Below are 25549 nucleotides of genomic sequence, written 5' to 3' on the forward strand. Positions count from 1 at the left end.
CAGAACCACGTCCTACTGTGGAAGAACACTTGCTGGTACTTGCATTTTGCACTATCACATTTTATACAGTTTTTATTTCTAAAACAAAACAAAATAAAACAAAAACAAAAACAAACAAACAAACAAAAAACAAACAAACAAACAAAAAAACCACCAAGCTGACTCCTGCCTCATTCATGAAAATATGGTGTTCAGTCAACACAAAGCCAGCTAATAGCCTGGTTCCGTGTGGTTCTCATTTCATCTTGAGGTTTTATCTTTCTCTGGTTTGCCAGTTCTTTCACCTACTTCACAGTTCTCCTATCAATTTCCAGCTTCTATAGTTCATCTAATAATTTCCATTTAGCATGGAGCAAGTAATTAAATTCCAAATAAACCATGTGGACCCCATTTATTACATTTGTTTTTGGCCAAACTGTTTCTCATTACGTTCTTTATTCTTGCTTCTGATTTCTGCAGGTGATCTGGAGTACTTGGAAGACTTCCCTGCAACCTGATCAAGAGAAGGTTTTGCCAAAAGAGACGAAGAAACTCCATAAAGATTTTTTTTTGCAATTATAGAGCACATATAGCACTAGCAAACACAGAATAAATAATGTGTTAGAGGTCACAGCCCTAGCGAGTAAGTCCTAATTTGTATTCTATGGTTGCACTTCTTTTTCCTAACTTGTTAACAATTTTTTTTTCTCTACATCTGTGGACTTCAATTGTTTTAAGAAATCATGTTAAATCCTCATGAGTATCCCCGCTTTCAGTTAACATTATTGCACATATTTTGCATATACTTTGCAATTCCAGATTATATTTTTGCATAATCAAAAATGTAAGAAGTTTTCATATCCACCTGTGAATTTTCTCTCTTGATGAAAACATTAGCAATTTGAAAGCATGGAGTATAACCACGCAAGACATCTATTTTATTTCATTCTTTTAGGCCTCTAAATTACTTTCTCTTAGACCTCCGGATTTCTGGAATTGCTTTTTTGTTCTCATTACATGGCAACAACTGTAATGAACAGAGCAGTAAAGCTGTTGCCTAACACTGTAGCTATAGCGAAATCGTTAAGTGATAGAATATGTGTCTTAAATATCCATTAAATATGTTTGTGCCCTACAATAATGCATTTCAAAGTACATTTTTCTTAGGTATTCAATCTTTAAATAAAGAACTTAAAAGTTTTCAATACAGATTCATCTTTAATGTTTGTGTTGCAGGGTAGCATTGTAAATTAAGGAAACATCTGTGAAACTGCTTTCAGTTTCATAAGGCGTTTACCATGTCCAGTAGAACACTAAAACGATAATGAAGATATATTTACGGCGCTGTGAATGAACTAAATTGGGGCAGCATCTGCAAATCTTGATCCTGCAGAGGCTCCAGAGCCTGAACTGGGATTGAGGATTGACCAGGTACAGTGTGTCTGCAACCCATGGACATGCAGCACCCAGCACATCCTTGCTTTTTCTCTTCTGTTCTCCTCCGTGAATGAGAAGTCCTTTGAACAGCAAGTCCCTCCTTTCCCTTCCCACCACTGGAAAATGACTGTGGGGCTTGTCAACCCTCTTTCCTACCTGAAGGCTGTGTAGGTGTATGTACAAAATCAGTGGATATGGGAGCTGGGACCCAGCAGGACCAGTCACAGAATCCCAGAATCATCTAGGTTGGAAGAGACCTCCAAGATCCCAGAGTCCAGCCTCTGACCTAACGCTAACAGTCCCCACTAAACCATATCCCTAAGCTCTACATCTAAACGTCTTTTAAAGACTTCCAGGGATGGTGACTCCACCACTTCCCTGGGCAGCCTGTTCCAATGCCTCACAACCCTTTCGGTAAAGAAGTTCTTCCTAACATCCAACCTAAACCTCCCGTGGCGCAACTTTAGCCCATTCCCCCTCGTCCTGTCACCAGGCACGTGGGAGAACAGGCCAACCCCCACCTCACTACAGCCTCCTTTAAGGTACCTGTAGAGAGCAATAAGGTCACCCCTGAGCCTCCTCTTCTCCAGGCTGAACAACCCCAGCTCCTTCAGCCGCTCCTTGTAAGCCTTGTTCTCCAGACCCCTCACCAGTCATGGGGCTGCTCCCTATCCAGCTTCTGTGTCCACACTTTGTACAAGTTTTCAGTCACAACCATCCCCAGCCTCTCCACAATTCCATGTACAGCCAGCGTCTAGCTCGCCATCAGCTCGTGCTTCCTCTTTCTCATCAACATACACGGAAATGGCCCAGTCTATTTTCTCCTCTGCAGTCCCTCTCCCAGTCTCTGTCCTCCTAATTCTGATGTATTCGCATATTCCTAACCCAGCCTTGTTGCATTCATGATCATGTTTATAAATAATCAGGTTACATAAAGATCATTTTCTATTTGTTCTTCTCTGTCTTCTTTTCTTTGCAGCAAAGCCAATGAGGAATGTCTTTGGCAACAGCACGCTGGAGCGTGCAGTTAATTCATGTCAGAGGCAGTATGATTTCCTAGTGCAAATGCCCTAGAGCCTGGTTGTTCACATATTTCTAGATACTGATGGTTTTTGGCAGCTGTCAAAAACACACAAAAAACTGCAGCGGGTAACGCTGTAAGTACTGCTCAGATTTTGGTGCTCATTCTCCAGCTCGCTGTTAAGAAACGATGTGAGGTGGAATTTCAAATCGGGTACGTTTAGTAGAAGTGTCTCTTTTGCTGTGGTAAACAGAGATAGAAAGCGATACAAAACAGAGGCCTGGATGCAGATCAGCAGCAACAGACCAGGTGCCTCATGCTGTGGATAATCAGAACCCTCTGTTTCACCAGCTGAATCTTCCTAACATTATTTTCTCTCCATGTTCACAAGAGCTGGCAACTGAGATCCTTTTTTTTTTTTTTTTTTTTTTTTTTTTAAATCCTACAGATTTTATTCAAATACTCATGTTTGGCTTCAGAATATATAAATATTTATGAAGATGAAACAACAACAACAAAAAAGAGCTTCTCATTTCTGCATCTTTCTTGTCTCCTCCCTGCACATACAGGAGGCAAATACAGCTCCTGCCTGGACCTTAAGTCAGTACACCATTTTCATAGCAGCATTAAAAACCCCTCTCAGAGTAGTCCTTGCCCTTTCAGAGAGCATTTCATCTTTCTCATCAAAGCTGCTCCCTGGAAGCCTGCTGGTATTAGGCAGAGATCCCTGCCTTGACGATTGCTATCTGAGATCTTCTGTGAGCGTGTCAGCTTAGATCAAAAGACTGCGATGTTTATATATGCAGCAGCAGCGACCTTCTGGTAGTATTTATGGACATAGTTGTCAATGAGATTTGCAAATGGCACGAGGTGTGGCCCAATGAAGTGTAAGTCATGAAATACAGCTGGAAAATATATATATATATTTAGTTATGCAGCAGTAAAGAGGCTTGGGAGTGAGTTAAACTGTTAAAAGATGAACAAGCTCTTGGTAAGAAGCTGGTATTTGTGGTCTTCAAGAAGCTAATGAACTTGGCAAACCCCAAATGGTTGCAGAGGAGATAGAGTGCATTCTTTTAGGTCACTTGGTAAGGTAATGCTACCAGGTAAGGCTCAGAAGGTTTCCCGTTTGTTTCACAGATTCTTTCTGTCAAAGGAAACAGAGTTAAATAATTATCACTCAAGAACTGTTAAGTTCCTCCTCTCATCATTTAAGACTCAAACCACCAACCTGCAACTCATATTCCCATCTGATTTTTAACATTCTGTGTTACATGAGGTTGGGGCAGAGGGGGTGCTAAATGAGTTTTTTTGTTTTGTTCTGTTTTGCTTTCCTTTTAAAGTGTTATTTTTGGTGTGGTGGTGGCGGTTTGTTTTTATTTGGTGGTGGTGGTGAGTTGTGGTGTGATTTTTTTTTTTTTTATTCACCATAAATTTGCACACAGTGGGTGGTTTTTGTCATGTGTACAACACACACCCTTTGCTTGGGCCATTCATTAAAAAGCCAGCAGAGAAACTGCGCATGGTTCGAAGAGGAATGTTGGCTTAGAGCACCTAGCGTGGTAAGCCACAGACCTCCAAAGACTGGAAACAACTCAGAGCCATTTGTTTTTAAATACAAATAAGCAGCAGAACGTGTTTAAAAAATTGAACGCGGAGTTGTCAGAATGATGTTTTGGAATCGAATCAGTTTCTCTTTCGAACTGCTACAGGCGCGAACGCAGATTTTTTTACTGAATATTTACATCCCGCATCAGCTTCCCTTAACACAATAGTTCGTGGCAGAACCGAGCCTAACAGGCAAGGAGATTTCCATGCCCCAAAATGTCGATGACCTGGGAACCCAGTAAGAAACAGGCCGGCGATTCAGCGAGGCTGTCAAGCTGGTGGAGATCTTTATTAAACAGAGCACGTTGTACTTTAAAAGCAAGAAAGCAGATGGCACCCAAGTCAGCTGTGGCGTACCCAGCCGCAATTCCCATTTCTCAGGGAAGCTGGATCCACTTTCAGCGAAGCTGAATTTGCAACACAAAGTCGCTATTGTGGAAATAAAGCTCTCACGCCACGCTGACTCTGCACAAAGCCAGGCTGCGAGCCTGCGTTTATTTTGTGTCATCGCGGGGGGCGTAGGAAAATGAGCAAGCACCGAGCAGGTGGCAGCTCCTCCCGCCCGGCCTCCCCAGGGAATACGGATGTTCTGGACGCTCTCTCCATGTGGAGACGTAAACCAAAGGCCGGCCTCCCTGCACCCACCTTTTCAAGGTGCTATATTGACCGGAAAGCACAAATAACTCCATAAAGCAGGATGGAGGCATCCTGGTTAGAGAGGGATCGACAGCTTTGCTTGGAAGACGCGGATGTTTAAACCCTGGCAGATTTTACTGAGTCAGGGTTTGAAACCCGATCTTTGGTAACTAAAAGAGATGGGAAACATGAAACCCCAAGTGGAAAATTACCGCTAAATAAACTGTATTTAGTTAACCGCCTACAATGCTACCAAGAGATACTTACTCAAGGCACTCACGGGAAGGAGAGAGAGTTGCCTGAAAGCCACTGTTGGCCAAAAATAGCAAGTTCAAGTTTCGGAGGATGTGCAAAATTTCTTCTTTTCCTTGTCTTACATGTTCCTCTCACAAGTGAGATCCCTCCTCGAGCCTGCAGGGCTCTGCCCTCTTCCCCTGGGTACCCCATTAGGCTGGAAATGGTTGGTTTTATGCTGACCCTGATCTGGTGTAGATTTCAGCCCAGTCTGACTCCACGGCAGAACTGTCCTGGTTAAGGCTCTTTCTTCCCAGCCAGGAAGCCAAACCAAAATGCAAACCAAATTCTCTGCAGCCAGGATAAACTTGGTAAACAAGATAAACTTTAGCTGGAGATAAAACCAGATAATTCTCCAACAGCTGTTTTTACTTCAGCTTTGAAGTAATTTTAGCTGGCACCTCACTTATGTAGTTTGATATTTAAAAATCTTTCTCAACTGTATTTTTATCTTCTTCTGAAGAATACCAAGCAGCAGAGCATCCTACTTAATTTTTTTTAGAATACTAGATAAAAAAATGCAGAAGGTCAATGCTCAAAATCACAGTCAAAATCTTGTTGCTTTTATTCTATTTAATGCTTAATAGCTGGGAAAATACAATAAATAATTCTTCAGTTTAGAACAACTAGATGATATGCTTAATAACAAAATGTTCAAAGAGGATGTCAAAACAAGTTAATATCTTACTATTTAACTTAATTGACAAAGCAGGTCCCAGTTTCAGACAACTGAGAAATTTTCAGCCTTAAAAGACAAATGAACGTGTTTTGCCCTTCCCTAGACATGCGGCTGTCATTGAAACCAATGGAAGCACTATGTGTGTGCATATATATATGTGTGTGTGTGTGTATATATATATATGCTTGCATCAGGGGGCAGAATTTGACCATTCTTACAAAATGGCAGTTTGCAGTTGTCGCTCGGGTGTTTATTAATAAATAGGACTTCAGAGCTTTCACACAGCCTGCGTTTTCCAAATCCTGCAACTGCAACTTATATGAAACGTTAGCATATAAAAAGTCATCATTGTACAACCACTTTTTTTTAAAAGTCAGTGTCAAAAACATGAAAAACAGCTAATTTAATAAAACCAGGCATTCGTTTAAGTGCTGAGGTTTGTGTTAGCTTTTTTTTTCTGCTTTAAGCACAAGATCTGTTAAAACGCAAAAGGCAGAAGTGGCTCAGAAAATGACAAACGCTCCAACAACGTACTTGCAGCTTTAACAACACTTATCTGACGCTAGGGTTAATTGAAAAACGACGTAAACACAATGAGGTACAGATACCAAGGGACATTCCTCACAGCTGTGCAAACCGTGGGCCTCATCCTGCAAACCCCACCGGCTCCAGAGCTTTGGTTCCCTGTGGCAGCGGCCGCCGCTGCCGTCTGCAGGAGGGGGCCCTGTGCCCGCCGTGCCATGCACCGAACACGTTGGGAAGTGCCTCGGATTTCAGACTGACACAAATCCACGTTTCATTTCTTCAGACTGTAAACGGTGAGATAGCCTCTGAAAAGTTTCGTATAAAGGCGCCTGTAAAACTCTTAGAGGTTTTATATTTCAAGGTAAATCCAACATAACATCAAACTGCTTTTAAATTAGGCAAATGGTGCTTGCTCGGCTTTTTGTGAAAGAGCAACCACATTCCTTTGCTGTGAGATGTTTTATACATCTTCAGTCACTCTTTCCTTTATTTCTCAGGAAGTATGGGAGAGCTATGATAATTTTATTGGCGTTGGAGATCTGGAACAGCCCTATGGATTTTTGTGGCAACATTAAATCTTTAAGTTCATCCTTTTTCACGAGTCTTTCCTCCGGTTTGTTTTATTCTGCTTCCTCACTCTTCTCAGAACCACCTCCAGCTGAATTATCTGCCTCATACTTTTTGTCGAGAGCATCTTCAAAAGATTTCCCACTGCAGTCATAGGTCTTACTTGTAGGTCCCGTATGTGTTCGAATGCGAGCTCCTGGCTGGTAGAGCTGCATGGCTGGACGATCCTAGAAGGAAGCAGATACGGTTAACTCTCTGAAAAACGATGTGGGATACACACGTGGGATTTTAAAGTGATTAATATTTGTGAAGAAAGTAGATTTTGTGTTAAATTACTTTACGTATCATAAGACCTGGGAAAAAATGAAGTGTAATGAAAATCAACCAAGTATTTAATATCTGTCTTGCTTACAACACTATTCTTGGAAACAAAGTATTTTGAATAAATGAAGAAAACTCTAAAATTTAAAGACCTTGGGGTACAACTGATGTAAACATGGAGACACACTGCAGACAATTATCAGACACAGTGTTACACATTTGGATTGTTATTGCTCTGCTTCATCATGCCTCCCATACCGAGTAGGGGAGCAGGGGAATTCACCCACTGATAATAATAACCAAATTATGATTTTAAAACACGCAGACTCGATCAGACACATGCTGATTTGATCGATGTAAAACGGAAGGAGACAATTTACAAGGAAAAGACACCTTGAACTTGCTTCCACAGGTCTTGAGGGCACTTTTTGTTCCTGAAATCTCAATAATGAAATGTATTATTGAAACTCAGCTTAACAAGTCTTTTCCTAGGAACAGTGTTTTACTCTCACAAATACCAGTTGTTAACATTACAGGGCAACCCATTCACCAAAACCAGAGCTTTTTGATCAAATTCTCGTGTTAAGTTCAGCAAACAAAATTAAACAGCCTACTTTATGATAGTTGCAGAGTGCTGAAATTGTTCTACATCAAACTGTATCAATTTCCATCTCTCTTTGTAACTTGAAGTCAGTCTGATCTTTTATTCTCTCACTTTGTTTTTGTTTGTTTGTTTTTTCTTATTACTGCTATGTATTTTCCCTTTGTGTGTCTTTTTCATTCCACTTTATTCTCCATCTCGTTAGACCAGATATCAAGATTCACGATCAGGCCATACAACCAGATCATTTGAGCTAGTGCTTCATAGTGTCATAGGAAATGCATAACGTGCATCTTTCTACATGACAAACAGCTCATCAATTTCCTATTTTCTCATTCTTACAAAATCAAGAAAGATGCTTGGTCTGTATAAAACTTGTGCTGATTATATTAACTCTGTAGGTAAGCGGGAAAACTCAGCTTCTGTTGTGACAAATGCTCTAAGAAAAAGAAAAAAAAAAGTAACAAAACTGCAAATAATTTTACCATTATTGCTTAGTTTGGGTAGGGAACAAACCTAGAATTTGAAGTGTGGACTAATCCAGAGACTCAGCAAGCTACCAGAAGTGTGATGAGAGGAATTAAAAACCAGGAGTCTTCTTAAGGCTTGGCAAAAGGCCCCCAGCACCCACCATGGCTGCTGATATTTCACCAGACTCCAAGTTTAGCACAGCAAACATGAGGAAAAACACTTTTCCCATATTCCTGTTTCTGAACCAGCCAGTTTTCTGACTGCTCTAAGCTTGAGCTGTCGGTGTACGTGGAAAGTGGTTCTCATGCACATGGAGATAAACCTCGTGCATGCTGCCCAGCTGAGCTCTGCATAAGCAAAGAGCCGGGCACATCAGGCTTCTGGGGTTTGCACCAAGTGACCTCCATGGCACACACAGCGAGGCCACCTGGACTGGCTCTGGGTACACTCGTATGGACTCACTCCACACATGACCAATTTGCCAGCTCTAGCCTCTGCCACTGATCAGGAATTTGGTTTGAAAGGTTTCACATGCTGAATACATTTCTACACAAAACAGTGTTTCTGTCATCTTTTGCAGGAAATCAGAGAAGAACAGAGAAGGAATGAGGCTGACAGGGATAACCACCTCCTGAAAAGACTTCGGCACATCCATGAAATCAGAGGGTCTGAGAAAAATAACGCCCATGTTTCTGGGAGGCAAGAAGGGAGAGATCTAATGTACGCCCTGCTACGGGCACCATTTTTGCACCCGTTCTTTCCCTGGCATTGACCGTGAGTATCATTTGTGGTAAGCAAACACCAGCCTTTTCTAACTGGCAGGTATACAAAACACTGAAGGGTTCACACACTCACACCTTCTCAATGCAGTGGCTTCAGAATTAGCTTTTTATTAAAGCCCATACAGTTCCCCTATTAGGCATGTCCTGGCCATCCCATGATTTAATTATTTTATGGGCTGGGTAATGAAAACATATTTTTAAAAGGCTAGCGTGCCACAGATTTTGAATTTCATTGCAGACCAGATGTATCTCATTTTTTAACACACTCATAAAATACAAAGCTTCCAAGAATAGCGTTCTAAAAATGCCAGGGTTGAAAGGAAGACAGAGAGTATGCTATATATTGTACACACAAATGAGCAGAGACCAGTGACCTTAACTTATTTTAGCTGCTGTTGTCCTCTGCCAGTAATAAAAAGAAGTCAGGGTTTTACTGAAAATGAAATAAAGAACTGCTTTTTCTCAAGAAAAGCATCTTTATGTTGAGTTTGCCAAAGTAAAACCTGTGACCTTGAAGCAAATTTAACTAATGAAAGATTATCCTAAATGAATAAAAGAACCTTATTTCTTATGCGCTCCTTTTTGGATGCCATGTCATCACACTTGTCCTCTTTACCCAGTTTGTCTACTGCCTCCACAGTGAAGCTGTAGGTGTGGTTCCCTTTCTTTCCTCTGTCTTGGCTGTATCCTTTCCCCCATTTCAGCTCTTCTTCATTCCTTCTCACAAACTTGTCAAACTCATAGTGAGCTCTATGCTTTCTGCCATCCTCCAATCGATACCTTTGTCTTTCAGGTTCTTTTTCTCGAAATCTTCTCTCCAAATCTCTTTGCTCTTTGTCACTATCATTTTGTGACCTACGAATATGCATGAAAAGAAAGAAAATCCAAGCAATTAACAGTAACAAAAAGCAGTTGAAGGACATGACACAAAGTTTTCCTTGGCCTTCAACCTTCTTTAGATGAGCTGTATGGTAAGGATCTTATTTTTTTTTATGTCCAGCTCTTGACTATGCATTCAGTCCAAAATGTTAAAGCTTTCCAAGCAAAATCTGGCTCTTGTGTAACTACTGTGGGAGGACTCTTCTTCAACCTTTACCCCTCTTTGCAACTCCCTGAGTAGCTCCCCAACAGTCCTCACACAATCACATGCTGCGTGCTCAGGGCCTGTGGGCTGCTCTTGAGAAGACTCACGCTGTGAATACTTGTGTTCTAGGCTTTTGTTTATGGTGTCTCCAAATAATTGACTCTATCTTTCAATATTTTAGTTAGGTCCAAGAGCACTGCCTTATCACAACATAATATTTAATTTACACTATGAGTTTATATTATAAAGACTGTTAGTTTGCAATGTTTTGCTGCTGGATACAATCCACACCTCTCTTTTTTACTTCAGTGTTCCTGTTCAGCAAGCGTGTGCTTCTCTCATAAGGTAAAACTACAAATATTGAAGAAAGATCACAGAATAGATTAAATCTTAAAAGCAGCAAATACAGGTAGTTTCTTTTTATATATTACATATATCCGATACTTAAAATTGAAAGAGGAAAGTTGATTTTGACAGTGTGCTCACATTCCGTGAATCAGCAGAGAGAATTAGAGAGGCTGGAGACTTTCCAATGATGTAGTGATCAAGCAGTGAGACGTGTTTCTGATTCAGGTTGGTTTAATATGAATAAATGTTTATCTTTTTACACCATTTTTTTTCTTTTGGATAATGTAACTATGAAAACTCTCATGAACTCTAGATGCTACCTTCAAGGCCTAGAGGCTCTGGAGAACGGCCTTCCCAAAAGGCAGGAAGACACATCCAGCCTCACTGCTGTAGCACTGCCTGGTACCTGTCTAGCTCCTCCGTGACTGGGGGTGATGAGGAACACACCGGTGGTTGATAGGTGAGAGGGAAACAAACCCCAGCTCCAGAGGGGGTTGAAGTCGCTTTCTAAAATTCAGCCCTGGGGAATGGGCAGGCAAGAGTGGGAGTGGTGGGCTGTGGGAATGAGGCTACAGCAGCGACAGAACTACGCTACGCCTCTTGTTCTGACTACTGCATGTGGAATACAAAAGGCAGTGAGAGACTGACAGCCTTCTGCATGCATCTGTCATAAGGCTGTCATTCACACCCTAACTATGCTGCCGTTGTCCCATTTATCAAACACATTTTGCTTATTGCAGCAGAAACGAAGCCGGTATGATGAATTGTAGGGCACTGAAGGTAATTTAGTCTTCAATATCAGTAATAGAAATTGGGCCTTACCTGAGCTCTTGGTGGGGAAACAGATGAAATAACAAAGAAACTCTCAACGATCTTTCACGCAGAAATCCTTCCAACCTGGGATTTCAATGCACTTCACAAACAATAAATCGCATCCACTAATACTGCCATCAGGTCAGTCAGTTGTTATCAAACACTCCTTACAAAAAGGACAGTTCATGTGCAAAATGAAATCAGCTCCTTGCTGACAAACACACAGCCAAACACTTGCATCATGTTTAAGCCTTCATATCAAAGCATTTAGGATATACCCTGGAGACCAAAAGATAAGTATTACTTACTTTTCCTTAAGTTCTTTTAGTGAGCCCTCAGATGATTTGGATTTTATACTCCCAGACCCAGGGGACTTCTCCCATTTGTTTTCTTCAATGTCAGCATCTTCATCTTTTTCTTTGTGCTTTTCACTGGCCTGCTCATCTCCCTTTTCCGGCTTCTTAAGAAGCTAAGAAATATTTGTGTATATTATGATGTAAACTCCTCTGTCGTAATGGATATTTTAACAATGTATTAAATATATCAATGACCTATTAAGACTGAAGATATTTAAATCTTATTTAATAATGTTATGAATATACGTTGCAAAGTATAAAACTTAAAATGTCATTTTAAGAGGGCTTTTGCTAAGGAATGGAGGTCATTAACAGGCGCTCAACAGCATGCTTTTAAATATGCCAAGAGTACTGGAGAAAGCACTTACCTGTTCTTCTTTCTTTAGCTTTATATATAGTCTATGATTTCTTAGAAATCAAGTAACAACAGAGCTCAGCGTTATTGCCAACAAAATAAAAGGAGAATCTCTACAATACCACAAAAAGAGCAGGATTAATAGCTCACTCCTTGAAGTATTGCATATAAAATGTGTAACATATGAATTACTTGGGACAGGCTGGCATACAGAAATAGGTGCTTCATATAAATACACCTTAACAGAAATAGAGACTGAGGAAAAAATATGATGTTAGCAGGAAAGATCATATTACATTTTAATTTTGGAGATCAAGATTTCCAAGAATTCTGTTACTTTCACAAGAAATAATCCGCACAGGGCTTGAGCAGTGTCTGGCATTACAGAAGTAATCTTTATAGAGGGATCAACTGTCTGAAACTACTCTTCTAACACTTCATAAGTAGAACATCTCACCATTCTTTTTTTCCACCAGTTGTTCTTAAAAAGCACGTTATTCTTCTCCAATACTTAAAACTTCTATGTTTCTCTCAGGTAGTATTTTCTTTTTCTTTCAGGGAAAATTATAGTATATTTTAGATATTATAGTATTTATACACCATGTAGGTGTACTGTATAATTATAACACTATTAAAATATATAATTATATATAAACTATAACAAAACATTTAATAATTTGGTGAAAGCATATTATTAAAATAAATCAGTTTTGAGTATAAACACAAAACACCTTCAGCAGATATGGCTAGAAGAAGATTTACCTGACAAAGTGTTAGAAGCCATATTTGCAATAATCTTCCCAGGTGATAGCACAGAACAATTTGGTTCTGTCAGGTTACATCAGCACAGAATTTGGCAGTGTTATTAAAAGGCATCTGAGTTACCTGTTGTTGCAACTGCACTAGCACAGCACGGTACCTGAGGTAATTAGTCAGACTTTTCAACAACAGTACTTAGTCTAGACCTTACTTTAATTCTCCTTTCAGCAAAAACTGTATCGACCCAATGTGCTGCAGCACACTGTATAAATAGTATTAGTGTGAAACCAAAGCAACTTCTAAATAACTTCATCAGAGGAATATTTTTTCATTAAGATACCTTGATTCTTATTTCTTTTTCGGAAATTTTCTTTTGCTTCTCTGCTTCTTTCCTTTTACGTCTTTCCTCTTCCCTGCGCTTCCTTTTCTCCTCCTCCCGCAGACGTTTCTTCTCCAGTTCTCTCCGCCTTCGTTCCTCTCGTTTCTCTTCTCGAATTCTCTGAAGAGTTCAAAATGCTTAATTGTAAATTGTCCAAAGGAAAACCATGTGAAACATAAATGTTGAACTTCAGGCAAAAGTCTGAACGTACCTGCTTTTCTAATTTTCTATTTTTAATATATTCCAAAAGGGGTGTTGTTCTTCTAGCTAAAACACAAAAAATTTGTGATATAGTGTTCAACTCCTAAAATATGTACTCATTTCTTTACTTCAGTACTAACCCCTTTTTTCTAGCTTTATCCGCAAGGGAGCCAAATAATTCACAAACTTTTTTTTTTTATATATATTTTGGACAGTATTCCCATCATTCCATTTTTGAAACACTGCTGGTTTTTGTTTTGTTTTGTTTTGTTTTTCTGTTATGATTAGAATTACCACAGATATACTGCATAATTATTTAACATTTAATTAAAAATCATGTATTTTCAGTTCAGAGAGAATGGCATTTTTTCTCTTGCTCAGCAAAAAGGAAACAATGTGTTTAGTATCTACTCCTACTATATTCCTACCATAGATCTATTCCTTTTTTAACCTTTTTTTTTTTTTTTTTACATCAAAATCTACCTAGACTGCTGTTCATGTACAGCCCACGTTACTGTAATCTCACATGTCACTCTTCAGTCCCAAATTTCAAATTACATTATGAAGGAAATGTCATTCTCATATAACATTTCCATTTAACTCCCATTTGGCATTCACCACTCCATGGGAAAACAGGATAAATGAAAGAGAAGTGGTTTGTGCTAGGATGCACAGTAAGGTATCAACAGATTCAATAAAAGTCTGTTTTCCTAAATAACACATTTTGGGTCGTCATCTACTGAATCACACAGCCATACTTATGTTAAAGAGCTGTCTCCACGCCCAGAAATCTAGCCTGAACCACCCCCAAATTCTACAAAAGCTTGGAGACATCATCAATTTCTTTATCATGTATGGCATCTATGACTGTCAGCACTGAATTGAAGTTTGAACCATGTGCCTATAGCTGCAAGTCGTTACAAAGAATTTTGTCAGTCTTAACATGTCCCAAGACAGAGTTACAGAAAATATTTAGTACTAAAAAATGCTCGGCAACTATTTATAGGTCTCTTCCTGAAACCAGAAGAAAAATTCACTAGTTGGAATACATGATATGATGTGGAAGAAAGAATAGAAAGTGGAAAGAAAAAAATGAAGAAAGAAATTCTTAAAGCAAATTTAAAATGGAAGAGCCAAAATCTAGACACAACCTGTATCCCCAAAAGATCTGAATGTTTCTGTTTTGAATGTCTAACGTGCATGGAGGAGAGGCTGCTTGATGAGTGCTATCAAAAGAGGAGGCCACAAAAGGATGTTTACCAATGAAACCTGAATCTCACCCACCTTGTTTATGAGCCTTACTCTAAATGAAAATCTAAGAGGCTTTTCTGAAAATGTTTACAAAATGTTGAAAGAAAATAAATTACTAAGTGAAGAACTCCATCAGCAATAACTTTTATGCTTTATCTTTCTTTCTAGAAACAAGCCAGAAGAATGAGCTTACCTTCATCCTGCTACAGAGAAATTCTGCTCTATATCTCTCTGTCACACTGAAACTGATGAGCTAACACATCTGACGTGATGCATAAAGCATGCTGGTTTGCGGTAACACTACCTGGAGAAATGCTGAGAATGTGAGGCCCAGTTCTACTAACAGAGTACCAGGTATGTCTTTCATTGACTTCAGTACGTGTAACGCCTTTGGAACTGAAATACACCAAAACCCTGACGTACCTTTGCTATAAACATACTTCCCACTGAAGTAATCTTTGGTTTTGTACTGAGAGAACCAAATAATTTGATTTTCTGTGATTTACCAGAAAAAAAAAAATAAAATTCCTAATGGAAAGCTGCCTTCAGGCAACACGGTTATTCTAAAAACTGCAATACTCAAGACCAATCATTTTCACTGAAGAGTCAGAATATTTTTAAGTTGATAAATCTTTCCTGGGATTGTAAACTGTCTTTGAAATTTTTACTGCTTTTACTTTGCTGTCAAATACTAGGATGATTTGGAGTAAATAAAAATTGTTGGGGAACTTTGCATCTAGAAGAGCAACTATTTCACTGGTAACAGAATTAGCTAAATGTCCATAATTCTGTCACTTCCATTTCCTCTATTTTTTTTTTAACCTCCAAACCTTCCCAAACCAAATAATTTATTATATATATATTTTTTTATTTTATGTATATGAAGAACTAATGCCTCTCTGTATAAACCCTTGTCACAGGCAGGGACAAATAAATAGCACAAATCATGGTATTTGTTCACTGTAAAGAAATATTAGCAAAGGTTGAATTTATTATTTTTTTTCTAGCCAATTGTCACACCAGGGAAAAGAGAAAGTGCTCTGAATGTTGTCAGTTGGAGTTCCAGCACATCAACAACCCTTGTTGCCCTCAAAACTGCATTCTGGCAGCTGCCAAGCCCCAGCATTTTGGAAAGAATTACCTGTGTTTCTCAGTGCACCATGGCACTGTTATTTAGATGTTTTGAGAAAATATACATCACATCACATTTTGAATGAAAAATAGATCTCTCCTACCTATCCCAGGAAAATTTTCCCTCAGTACTGAAGGAGTCCTGAAAACATTCCTCAACATTCATGTCTGCACTGCTTCTTTACATTCTATAAACAGCTTTATTTTTCTCTTTAACGTGCAGTTTTCTAACAGTCCTAGCAATTATGATATTCTGACCTCAGAAATACGTCAGCAGTCTGCACTGCTATGCTGAACACTGCATTTTATTCCAGCTGTTTTTTCCCCCATCTTTCAGTGCCTGCCTTGTGCATTTTCTAGTAACAGTCTTCTCCTACGCATTTGCTGATAGTCAAATAATTATCTAAAGTGTGGCAGTACTGTGCAGTGGCATAGTCACTAGAGTCAGTCCAATAATGGTACTCTTTCAAAGACTGAATTGAAAAGAAGAAAAAACATGGTTCTGTTATATAGTACAGTATGGATCACAGCACATAGACAACTGGCTTTTTGTTGATACTCATGATTTGTATAAATGTAACCAGCAATATTCACATTGCTGAAGCCTGCAATTGAAATTTGATGTGATTTATCCCGGAAGATTTCAATGTTATCTCCTTAAAGATTCCCCCTAAGACTGTGAAAGTCACACCACATGCCTACAGAGAACAAGGTGTTGCCTTACTTTCAAAGCTTTTGCAGAATCCTAACAGAGATCATTTCACGTTAATAAAAGCAGCTAGTAGCAGGGATCAGTTCTTAAGTATTCAGCTACCTTATCTTTTAAAAATATATCTTCCACCTTTTTATAACACATCTGCAAGTATTTAGAACTACTAAGGAGCTAACTTTGAAGCCACTGTGGATACAAAACTTTGAGTGATTGCATGCACAGAGACTCAAAAGCACAGGTGAGGTGCTTCCTGTCACTACTTGGCTGGGGGATAAAAACTTTAACTGTGATAACCTCAGTCTGTGTCAGACCGAACGGGCCATATCTTGCAGGTAATATGATAAAGATATAAAAATAATATATTTCATATTCTCAATAATAAGAAAAGTCAAGAAAACAGACCAATGAGTTCCCTTGTTTTGGCCTCAATCTCTCCCAAAAGAGTCTCAGGATTGGCACAGATTTTCTCTTCATCAGCACAGTAACTCTCTAAAAATTTCCTATATTCTGGATCTGCGAAGATAAATTTTTGAATTATGTTAATACTCTGCAATTCACAGCAGAAATGGAGAAATTGAACCTGTTTTTCACAGTGACATCAAGAAAATATGCTTACCATCTTCAATGCTCCCGGCTTTGGCATCTTTCTTTTTTAACTTCTTTTTTGAAATCTTCTGGAATGGAGCAAATTCAACCACTGCAGGATACTCCAGACCTTAAAAGAGATCAATTCTTAATTTTTATTCTGGGAAGCATTCTTCATATACAAGTAAGATTTTCCAGACTCTTCAAACTTGTGTTGGGCAGCCTTATTTGAAATCAAAGGTGTCTCTAAAATGTCATCCTAAATTTCTAATGATAAATTGCATGTAGCAGTACTTTGGATTCAAAACAAAATACATTTATATCTGAATTATATACTTAAACATTATTATTAAAATATTATTTTGACGTGCTAACAAAGGCTGTCAAGATGAAGAGTGCTGTTGCACAATAAAAGCCTTGCATTATCATTTATAATTCTCTTTTAATTCTTCAAAAATTGTCATTGAGTGGAAAAATTGACATAAAATCTCATGCTGACAAATGAATGATTACTACTGGGAAATGAATTTTAAGTGATCCTGCTGCTCTGTGAAGTGTGTGGAACTCCTTTTTTTTGCTATTTATGGTGGACAACATGACTACTCGCTTGTGTTTACTGGCACCTATTCTTTGAGGTCTGCCTTGTGTATTGGATTCTTCTTCAGAATCTTGGAATCATGCACTGGGAGGAAGGTGCTGCTCTCCATCTTTGGGGAGATCCATCCAAATGCAGGGTAAAAGCCTATCACAGAATCCTGGGACGGCTCGGGTTGGAAGGGACCTTGAAGCCCACCCAGTTCCAACCCCCCTGCCATGGGCAGGGACACCTCCCATCAGACAAGGTTGCCCAAAGCCCCATCCAGCCTGGCCTTGAACACCTCCAGAGATGGGGCATATGAAATATCTCAGACAGGAAATGCTACAGAGAAATTTGTTATCTTGGCAGCCAGCTTCTTTGGAGAGCTACTCTCCAGTTAGACTGGACAAGACTATTTCACAGGTCCCCTGCAACATTCCGTGTTCAGAACAGACAATGGTCAGAGAAACCCACAAATCCAAGTCTCTTTTATACTGCCCATGCAATCCTTTTAGAGAAGGTGTGAGAGAGTGAGGCGAGGAACAGCTACAGACAAAGCACAATGTCTTGGCTACAGCAATTTAATGCTACTATACAGCAGGATTTACCCACACCTACATTACAGTGGTTTTCTTTACTGTTGGGCAAACTTCTGTAGAATGAAAGTTTTAAATAAGGCAGCTAACCTTGCAACTCCTTTTCTTGCAACTCAGGATGTCTGAGTTCTTATCAACACATGCCTGAAAGCACTCACAGTTGTGGACATCAGACATCTAAAGTTTTATCAAGCATTAATGCTCTGGAAAGTCACGGCATACATATCTCAAAGTGGGCAACCAAAATGGTGAAGAAAACTTGTTTGGTTTTGCTTTCTCAAAATGGGAACACATAACACAGCTGAATCTCACAGAAACACACTGAAGATGCAGCCACTCGTGCCTTCAGCGTATGAAGCTATCGTTGTGATGAACTGCAAAGCTCACATAGGATCATTAATAGGATCCTGCTAGTGGACTGCTTAAGGTACACGAATGCAGATAAAGCACGAGCACCATGCAGACAAGTGAGACTGCACGGACAAATACATTTTCCACTTCATTATCTTCTAGCAGCTAGATTCTGGTTCAGTGTATTTTTATGTAATTAATTGTATATTGAGCAGAAAAAGGCATCATTAGAAAAAAAAAAATGAAATGAATTCATGTTCTAAAATGATATATGTATATGTAGACACGTGTAATATCTTACAAATAGGCCAACCTTTATTATCAATGAAGACATAGCCATCAAAGCGATCTCTAAAAAGAAGGATGTCCTCAGGATTTCTAAAGTTAATGTATGCTCTCGAGTAAAGATGAGGATAAAGGCTGCAACAAGAAACAATTTTATTTTTTGTTACTTATTATTCCGTTCAGGACTGGAAAAAGTTACAACCAGTAAGATCACACTGCAATTCTCAGCCTCTTTGGGAAAAGCCTAACTTAAGCATGCATATTGAAGTCCTTATGTATTCATATGCATATATAAAATATATACAGAGAGATATATATGACAAAAAGCAACTCAGTGACTGAATTCCTGGATGCAACTGTGAAATTTATTCTGAACTGAGACAAATATTTCTATGCAGTTTGGTCTCCCTACATTACAGAGCACACATTTTCATTTTGCAGGATCAAAGCTTTATGTATAATTGTTTATGATCTGAGAGGTGAATAACAGCAGTGGTTTCAGGGAAATTCTTGGGCATGTTAAGATTAAGTTTTCTGTTGCTGAAATAGTAGGAGGCAAAGTAAAAGTTCACAGTGCAGTGGCAGCTGCCAAGCTGTCACTGTATTTAAAGAGATTCCCACTTTTGGGAAAGATTAAATAACTTAGTAATTGGCAGGATAACATGCTGAATCACATACTGATAAACAAACTCCATTCGACACACGTGTATGAATATACGTGCAATGTCCTGTTGTGAAGCACGGTTACTGTGAAAATCCCAAACATTTGTAGTGAAAGAAAGACCAGGTACTTACCGAAAACAATCCTGATCCTCCTAGAATTTGTTGGCATGGGTCCCACTCTAGGTGTGTAAATGTTAGCATGCTTGGTCAAAACCTCAGAGCTGGCACATCACCAACCACCGTGGGATTGGGGTAATTCAACGCATTACCACCCATCAGCCGAGTGTCAGGTACACGCTTTAACTCTCCCTCCCACCTAATTAGGATGCATAAAAGTGTGGCTTAAACAGCCTTTAGCAATGGCTATGCATTAAACCATTTTTATGGGAAATACCTGAACGTATTTGAACGTAAGCCCGTAATTTTAGAATACCTATGCTCGTAATGTTGTTGCTGCAAGGCCCATCTTCAGACAAACTCACCAGCAGCAGTAGGAGACAACCAACACAAGCAGATTTCAATTCTGCAGCTACTTCAGAATCAGATTTCACAGCCAGAGAGCAAGAGCAAAGACAGGGGTTGGATCACACGATCCACACACGTGGCATCCCGAAGAACCACGGTCACTACAAACCAAGTGATCATTTTTTCGTTTTCAAACACGCATCCATTTGGGGTGTTGGAAGGTGACCACGATGAGCACTGCTGTCAGTAGCTGGCCTTTTTGTAGAACAAACAAAGTTGTGTTTGACATCGTAGCCTGGAGAAATGTTTAACAAAGAGCTAGAGGGCTTCTCTTGCTCAGATGTTTTGTGAATACCTGTTTCCAGGGTGCCTCTACAGTATGCAGAGGATGCACCTTATAATTCTAAGGAATAGCTATTTCATCTATATTTACTCACTGTCTTGGTGTTTTAGGAAGGGAATAGCATTGAGTAACACGTAAGCAGGATTACAGACTCACAGAATGGGGAAGGGACCTCTGGAGGTCCTCTGGTGTAACCCCTGCTCAGCCTGGAGCAGGTTGCCCAGGACCACGTCCAGATGGCTTCTAAAGACCTCCAAGGAGGGAGGTAACCACCAAAATTCTTAGAAAAAAAGAATTTTTCAAAACTTAGAAAACATAAAGGTATGTGAGATTAAGAAGCCCTGAGTTTCTTTTCCTAATCTAACAAGTACTGCAGTGTTCTACCATCTTCAGCTTTTGTAAAATACAACAAAAATGACAGCTTGATCATATAGGTGGATTTTTTTTCTTCCGCTGTATAACTTAGACCCTGTGGTTGGGCACACAACCATCGCGAAAAAGAAATGAAAATACAAAGACTTGTTCCTTCCTTGTTTCCTTGAGCTTGCACATCAACACCATCTGTTTCCTGTCTGCTCTGGCAACGCAATCTTTTCCTGGTACACGACAGAATATTTTCCTAACATTTTTTTTTTTTTTGCTTAGATTTATCAGAGGATCTTTCAGAGAAATATTTGATGTGGTTATTAAGCAATTACTAGTAAGAGAAAAAAGAAGGCTTGTAACGTGTAAACAGGACTCTGGAAAGCAGAGGTTTAGAATTTATCTTGCAAATAAGGGATCCAACATTGTTGCTATACATTATTAGGTCTTCAAGGACTTCATCACCTCTGCAGAAACATATGAAAATATAGAGGCATGTTTGTCCACAGTAGGATACTGATGTGCACAGTGGCACAGTAAAATAGGGCTGTCTCTCTGCTACTGGTGCTGGATATCAGGGCAGAAGGTTGTAGAAGTACAGCTGTGACAACGCTTAACAGTTACAGGGTTTCTCTGATGCAGCCACTCCTACACAGTCAGATCTCGTACGCACACCCGTTGGATGTCAGAGTGCTTCGTGTATCATAAGAGCCTGATCTCAAAGTGTTTCAGACCCCTTCAGGCTTCTTATCCAACCAAGTGTGCAGTCTACCTAAAAAAATGCATAAAATCCACTCTCTGAACGGGAAGCTAACTAAAACTAGCAAACTGGAGGTGCTCAGCACTGCTCTGTGTATGAAATAACGTCTCTTCCTTTGGGTTTCAGAAGCTGAACTTCCAAGTGCAACTGCCTGCTCCGGATCCCCTCGTCACCTCTCCTCTACCAACCCCCCAGTGCTGCTGAGGAGCAGGGAACATGTTTTGCAGGGCCAGGACTCTGATGCCACCAACCTCTCCTAGGCAGAAAGACTCCTGCTCCGCTGCTGCACTTCATATTCAGCAGAGAAAACACCTTCTGCTCTTCAGGACTTTGCCTTCCAGCTGGGTCCCCAGGCAGTGCACTACAACAGGGCCATCCTGTGTGCCTCCTGCATTTTTTCAAGTATCCACTGGCAGAGATTTCTCTTGGGATTTGAAATTCGGTGCTGAGGTTGCGTGACTAGGTTTGGAAGCAGCCAGCTGGCTCTATTTTGCCATATGCTTGCTGCCTATAATGCTATTCTCCATCCATATCATGTTTTGGGCAGATGCACCGTACACGATGTTGGCATCTCTGGGATATCAATTAGAGGGATCTCTGTAGAAATAACCCAGATGAGTCTGACATTTCTTCAGTTCAAGAGTTTGTTTTCTGTTGTGTTTTGAAGGGTACTCAATCTTCTAGGCAATCTGCATATCTCTAATAATAAACATCCCTTTAAACCCTTGCTTTTATGGCAAGTTTAGTAACAGAAGCATTTAGTTTACTTTTTCTAGAAAGTACTTTTAGCACAAGTGTGTAAAAAGATTGGTATAGAGGAAAGCAAATTTAAACAGTTATCTAAAAGATAAACAGTAGCATGTAAACTCTAAAAACAGCCATTGCTTCTTAGTAGAAATACTTACCGAGGTGGTGATTCGTGGTGTATGTGTATATAGGTACGTATGAATGTATAGACTGACACGCATGTACACTTAAATCTCAATGCTTAAATTTGGGAGTGATTTGTGACCAAATTGATAACTCTTTTGTCTATGTTGTCACCTCAAGCTAAAATCCACTGGTGTTCATCCTCTGGTCTCTCACCTGCTGTTGTCATTCATACAGGGGATGGCAGTGGCATGCCTCGAGATGAACTGAGCCTTCCCTTTTTTGATATGAGCACTACTAGCTCATGGTAACATGGCTACCAAACGTCCCTCAAGGCCACGGAGTCAGTCACAAAAACAGCGTTTTGCTTGCTTTTTCATCCCAGTGTACAAGAGAGAAAAATAAATGTAATGCAGTGAATCGAATGAATCGGGGAAAATGAATGAAATACGACACGGTAGTCATACTTTGTGAAATGATTTTACTGAAATGGATGCAACTGTTATACATCAATGACATTTTAATAAAATGAAAGTTTTACAGTTTGCGCATAAAAACAAGACATTGTAAACTTACAAATAACCTTTAGAGTGCAAAGCAAAACTGGAGTTGACATATGCATGCGTATCTTGCAAAAGCATGCAGGCAGGACTGCAAATGTTTGTTTGTCCTCTGGGGAGAGATGACCTTGGAAATAAAAAGGTTGAAGCAGCTACAGTTTGACCCCTCAAGTTCTCTCTCTGAGAGCAACTGGTAGAGGATGTCTAGAGGAAGTTTCTTAAAAAGGGGAAACTACAAGCTACCTACTACTACCCTACTACTACCTGCTACACCTTACCACCAGTATCACCCACTAACCCATGTCCCCAAGCACCAGGCCCAGCCTCTCCTTGCACACCCCCAGGGACGGTGACTCCACCACCTCCCTGGGCAACCCGTCCCAGTGCCTGGCTGCTCCTTCTGAGCAGAAATGGCTCCTCATTGCCAGCCTGAACAATTTCTGGAGTTTTACTTTGTGTTCTGGAGCATGCGAACACATCATGATTTTAATTACGAACAGATGTACATGGGTGCATGTCAGCACTGAAATAAAGTGGACAAAAGGGGCAAGATTATGCTGGGCCAGTAAAAGAGCAAATAATCAGTCATTCTTTTGCAGAACTGCAGCTAAAAGACATTTAAACAGTACAGTTTGCTGAAAAGGGCTGTAGCCGTACACCTTACAAAGATAAACCTATTCTGAAAAAAAATACATCTTCTGTATGAAAACAGAATTTTTAAGCAACAAGAAAAATGAAACTTTGTATTTGCAACTGTTGCCAGCTGCTTATCTTTCCTGCAGCTGCTGACTCCCCAGATTCTTATGTCAATGGCTGTTCTGGAAAATTAAAATTGCAATTTTTGAACTGGTTCCTAGCATTTGTGCAGCTAGACACACTGAGGACAAAGACACTATTTTGGAGAATTTTTGGTTTGCCTCTGCTATTTTCCCTTTATCAAATAAATAGTTGGGACTGAAGCCTTCAGGAAAACCATTTGGAAAGATGGATGGCTGGGTTCAGAAAAAAAGTGCAGGTGGATATAAAGACTTTCCATCAGACTAAATCCTGTTCTATCTTCACACCCAACGTGGTTCTTCTACCGTTCAAGCTGAAGCACCTGCTATTTTGATGCACCGAACTGCCAGGAGGCTTTGCTAACAGAGACATTTCTTCCTCTCTGATTGTGGAATTGACTCAGAGACAACCGATATAATCAGATTTACCCATCTAAAACACAGCGGCAGCATCCTTTCAATTCAAATCAGCCCAGAACTAGATTGATTCAAGTGCAATCGGCTACAGACAGCTCCCTAAAGAAAAGCTACCTGCTCCAGGGGGTCACCCGGCCCTAGCTTCACAAGTTGATCTGCAATCAAGATCCAGGATCTGTCTGCAGTCACTGAAAATAACCTGATGCCTGCGGAGGATGATTCACTGCACACTAAGATAGGCCAAGCTGGGGAAAATGAATCACACCCGTTAGTTTTCCTGAACACGTGCAGATGCAGCATAGAGGGTGTTTGGCTTATTTTAACGTTTAAGTTTCTTCTCTTCTAGAAGTCGCTTTGTTCAAACGGGGATGGTATTTGGCCACTGTGATACTGAGCACATGAAATAAATATACCAGCAATTCTAACTTATTATTCTCTATATAACTTAATTTTGAATGACACAAAAATGAATAGAAGTGGATTACTTGAAAAAAACACGTGTAAAATAAATACAAAGATACGTAAACAAACGATTAAGTTAAGCTTAAATGGCACACATGAAAAACTTTCTGTGATATTTTGCCCTAGGTTGTCTTTCTCGCAGCTGATAAACAGCCTGCTGCATTTTAGCAATGAAGGTTTAAAGAAAGATTAGGGTTTCCAACAAAGCTATGCCATATTTGCACATAAAAATGTTCTGTTTTAAAATCACCAGTTTAAAAGAAAGGGGCAGGAATGCATTTTCTCTGCACTTTTATCCCACTTTTCAGAAACATTTTAAGTAACTGACAGAACTAATGAAAAGGGCTCCATGGACAAAATACGTAATTTGGTATGTCCAAAATACATTAATTGGGTTTTAAACACCTGAAAACCTGTATGAACAGCTCATCCTCACCTGGGATCAGCAGTGCAAAACTCAAAATAATCATGGGCAGGCAGAGGATGTAACTGTTCCTCCAGTTGCTCCTTAGTTAGACAAGGAGGAAGGCGTCGAATGACTACCTGCGTATGTAACAGAAAATGGAGATTTATCCTTGATCTAAATACCATGGAAAAAGATGAAACAAATCATATTACTCCTCTTTTGAAAGCTCTTCCTTAAACTGGGAGTTTGAGTTGGAGTGTTAGCCTCACAGTGAGTTACCCACTTGGACTCGCTGACAGATGGCAAGATTGTCCTATCTCAGGTTCTGCTAACATTGCAGAACTGCCAGGTAACTGAAATACTCTAATGAAAAGCTCCAGAACCACTGCAATCGGGCCAAGAAGGTATTAAAAAATCATCAAAAATAGATGCTGACTACATAAAATGTTAAAAATATTTATTTTTTAAATGGTTTAAACTAACTTTTAAGTCCCTTATTATAACATCATCTTAATGCACTGTATCTAGATGTAAAGGTTTTGGTAGCAGGGGGGCTGCAGGGGTGGCCTCTGTGAGCAGAGCCCAACAGCTGCCCCGTGTCAGAGCAGAGCCAGCTCCAGCTGCTCCAAAAGGGACCTGCTGCTGGCCAGAGCCGAGCCAGGGAGCAACGCTGGTTGGGTCTCTGGGAGCAAGGATTTAGGGAAAGGGGAAAAAAAAAAAAGCTGCAAAAGAGCAGCTGGGAGAGAGGAGTGAGCAGCAG

The 25549-nt window shown here is 39.8% G+C and overlaps 1 protein-coding gene across 1 annotated transcript; it reads right to left on the reverse strand.

Annotated features, from left to right (window-relative positions):
* Positions 1-5613: 5613 nt before the first annotated feature.
* UPF3A (UPF3A regulator of nonsense mediated mRNA decay) lies at positions 5614-24919 on the reverse strand. The gene is made up of 8 exons (XM_032207396.1): positions 24820-24919; positions 16927-17025; positions 16713-16823; positions 13227-13282; positions 12977-13135; positions 11475-11635; positions 9482-9776; positions 5614-6973 (listed from the first exon to the last, which is right to left on the reverse strand). Exons 1-8 carry the CDS (start codon positions 24851-24853, stop codon positions 6800-6802), a joined length of 1089 nt encoding a protein of 362 aa, XP_032063287.1. The 5' UTR covers positions 24854-24919; the 3' UTR covers positions 5614-6799.
* Positions 24920-25549: the final 630 nt, after the last annotated feature.

This window comes from Aythya fuligula, chromosome 1, assembly GCF_009819795.1.
Source record: "Aythya fuligula isolate bAytFul2 chromosome 1, bAytFul2.pri, whole genome shotgun sequence".
NCBI classification, from domain to species: domain Eukaryota; kingdom Metazoa; phylum Chordata; class Aves; order Anseriformes; family Anatidae; genus Aythya; species Aythya fuligula.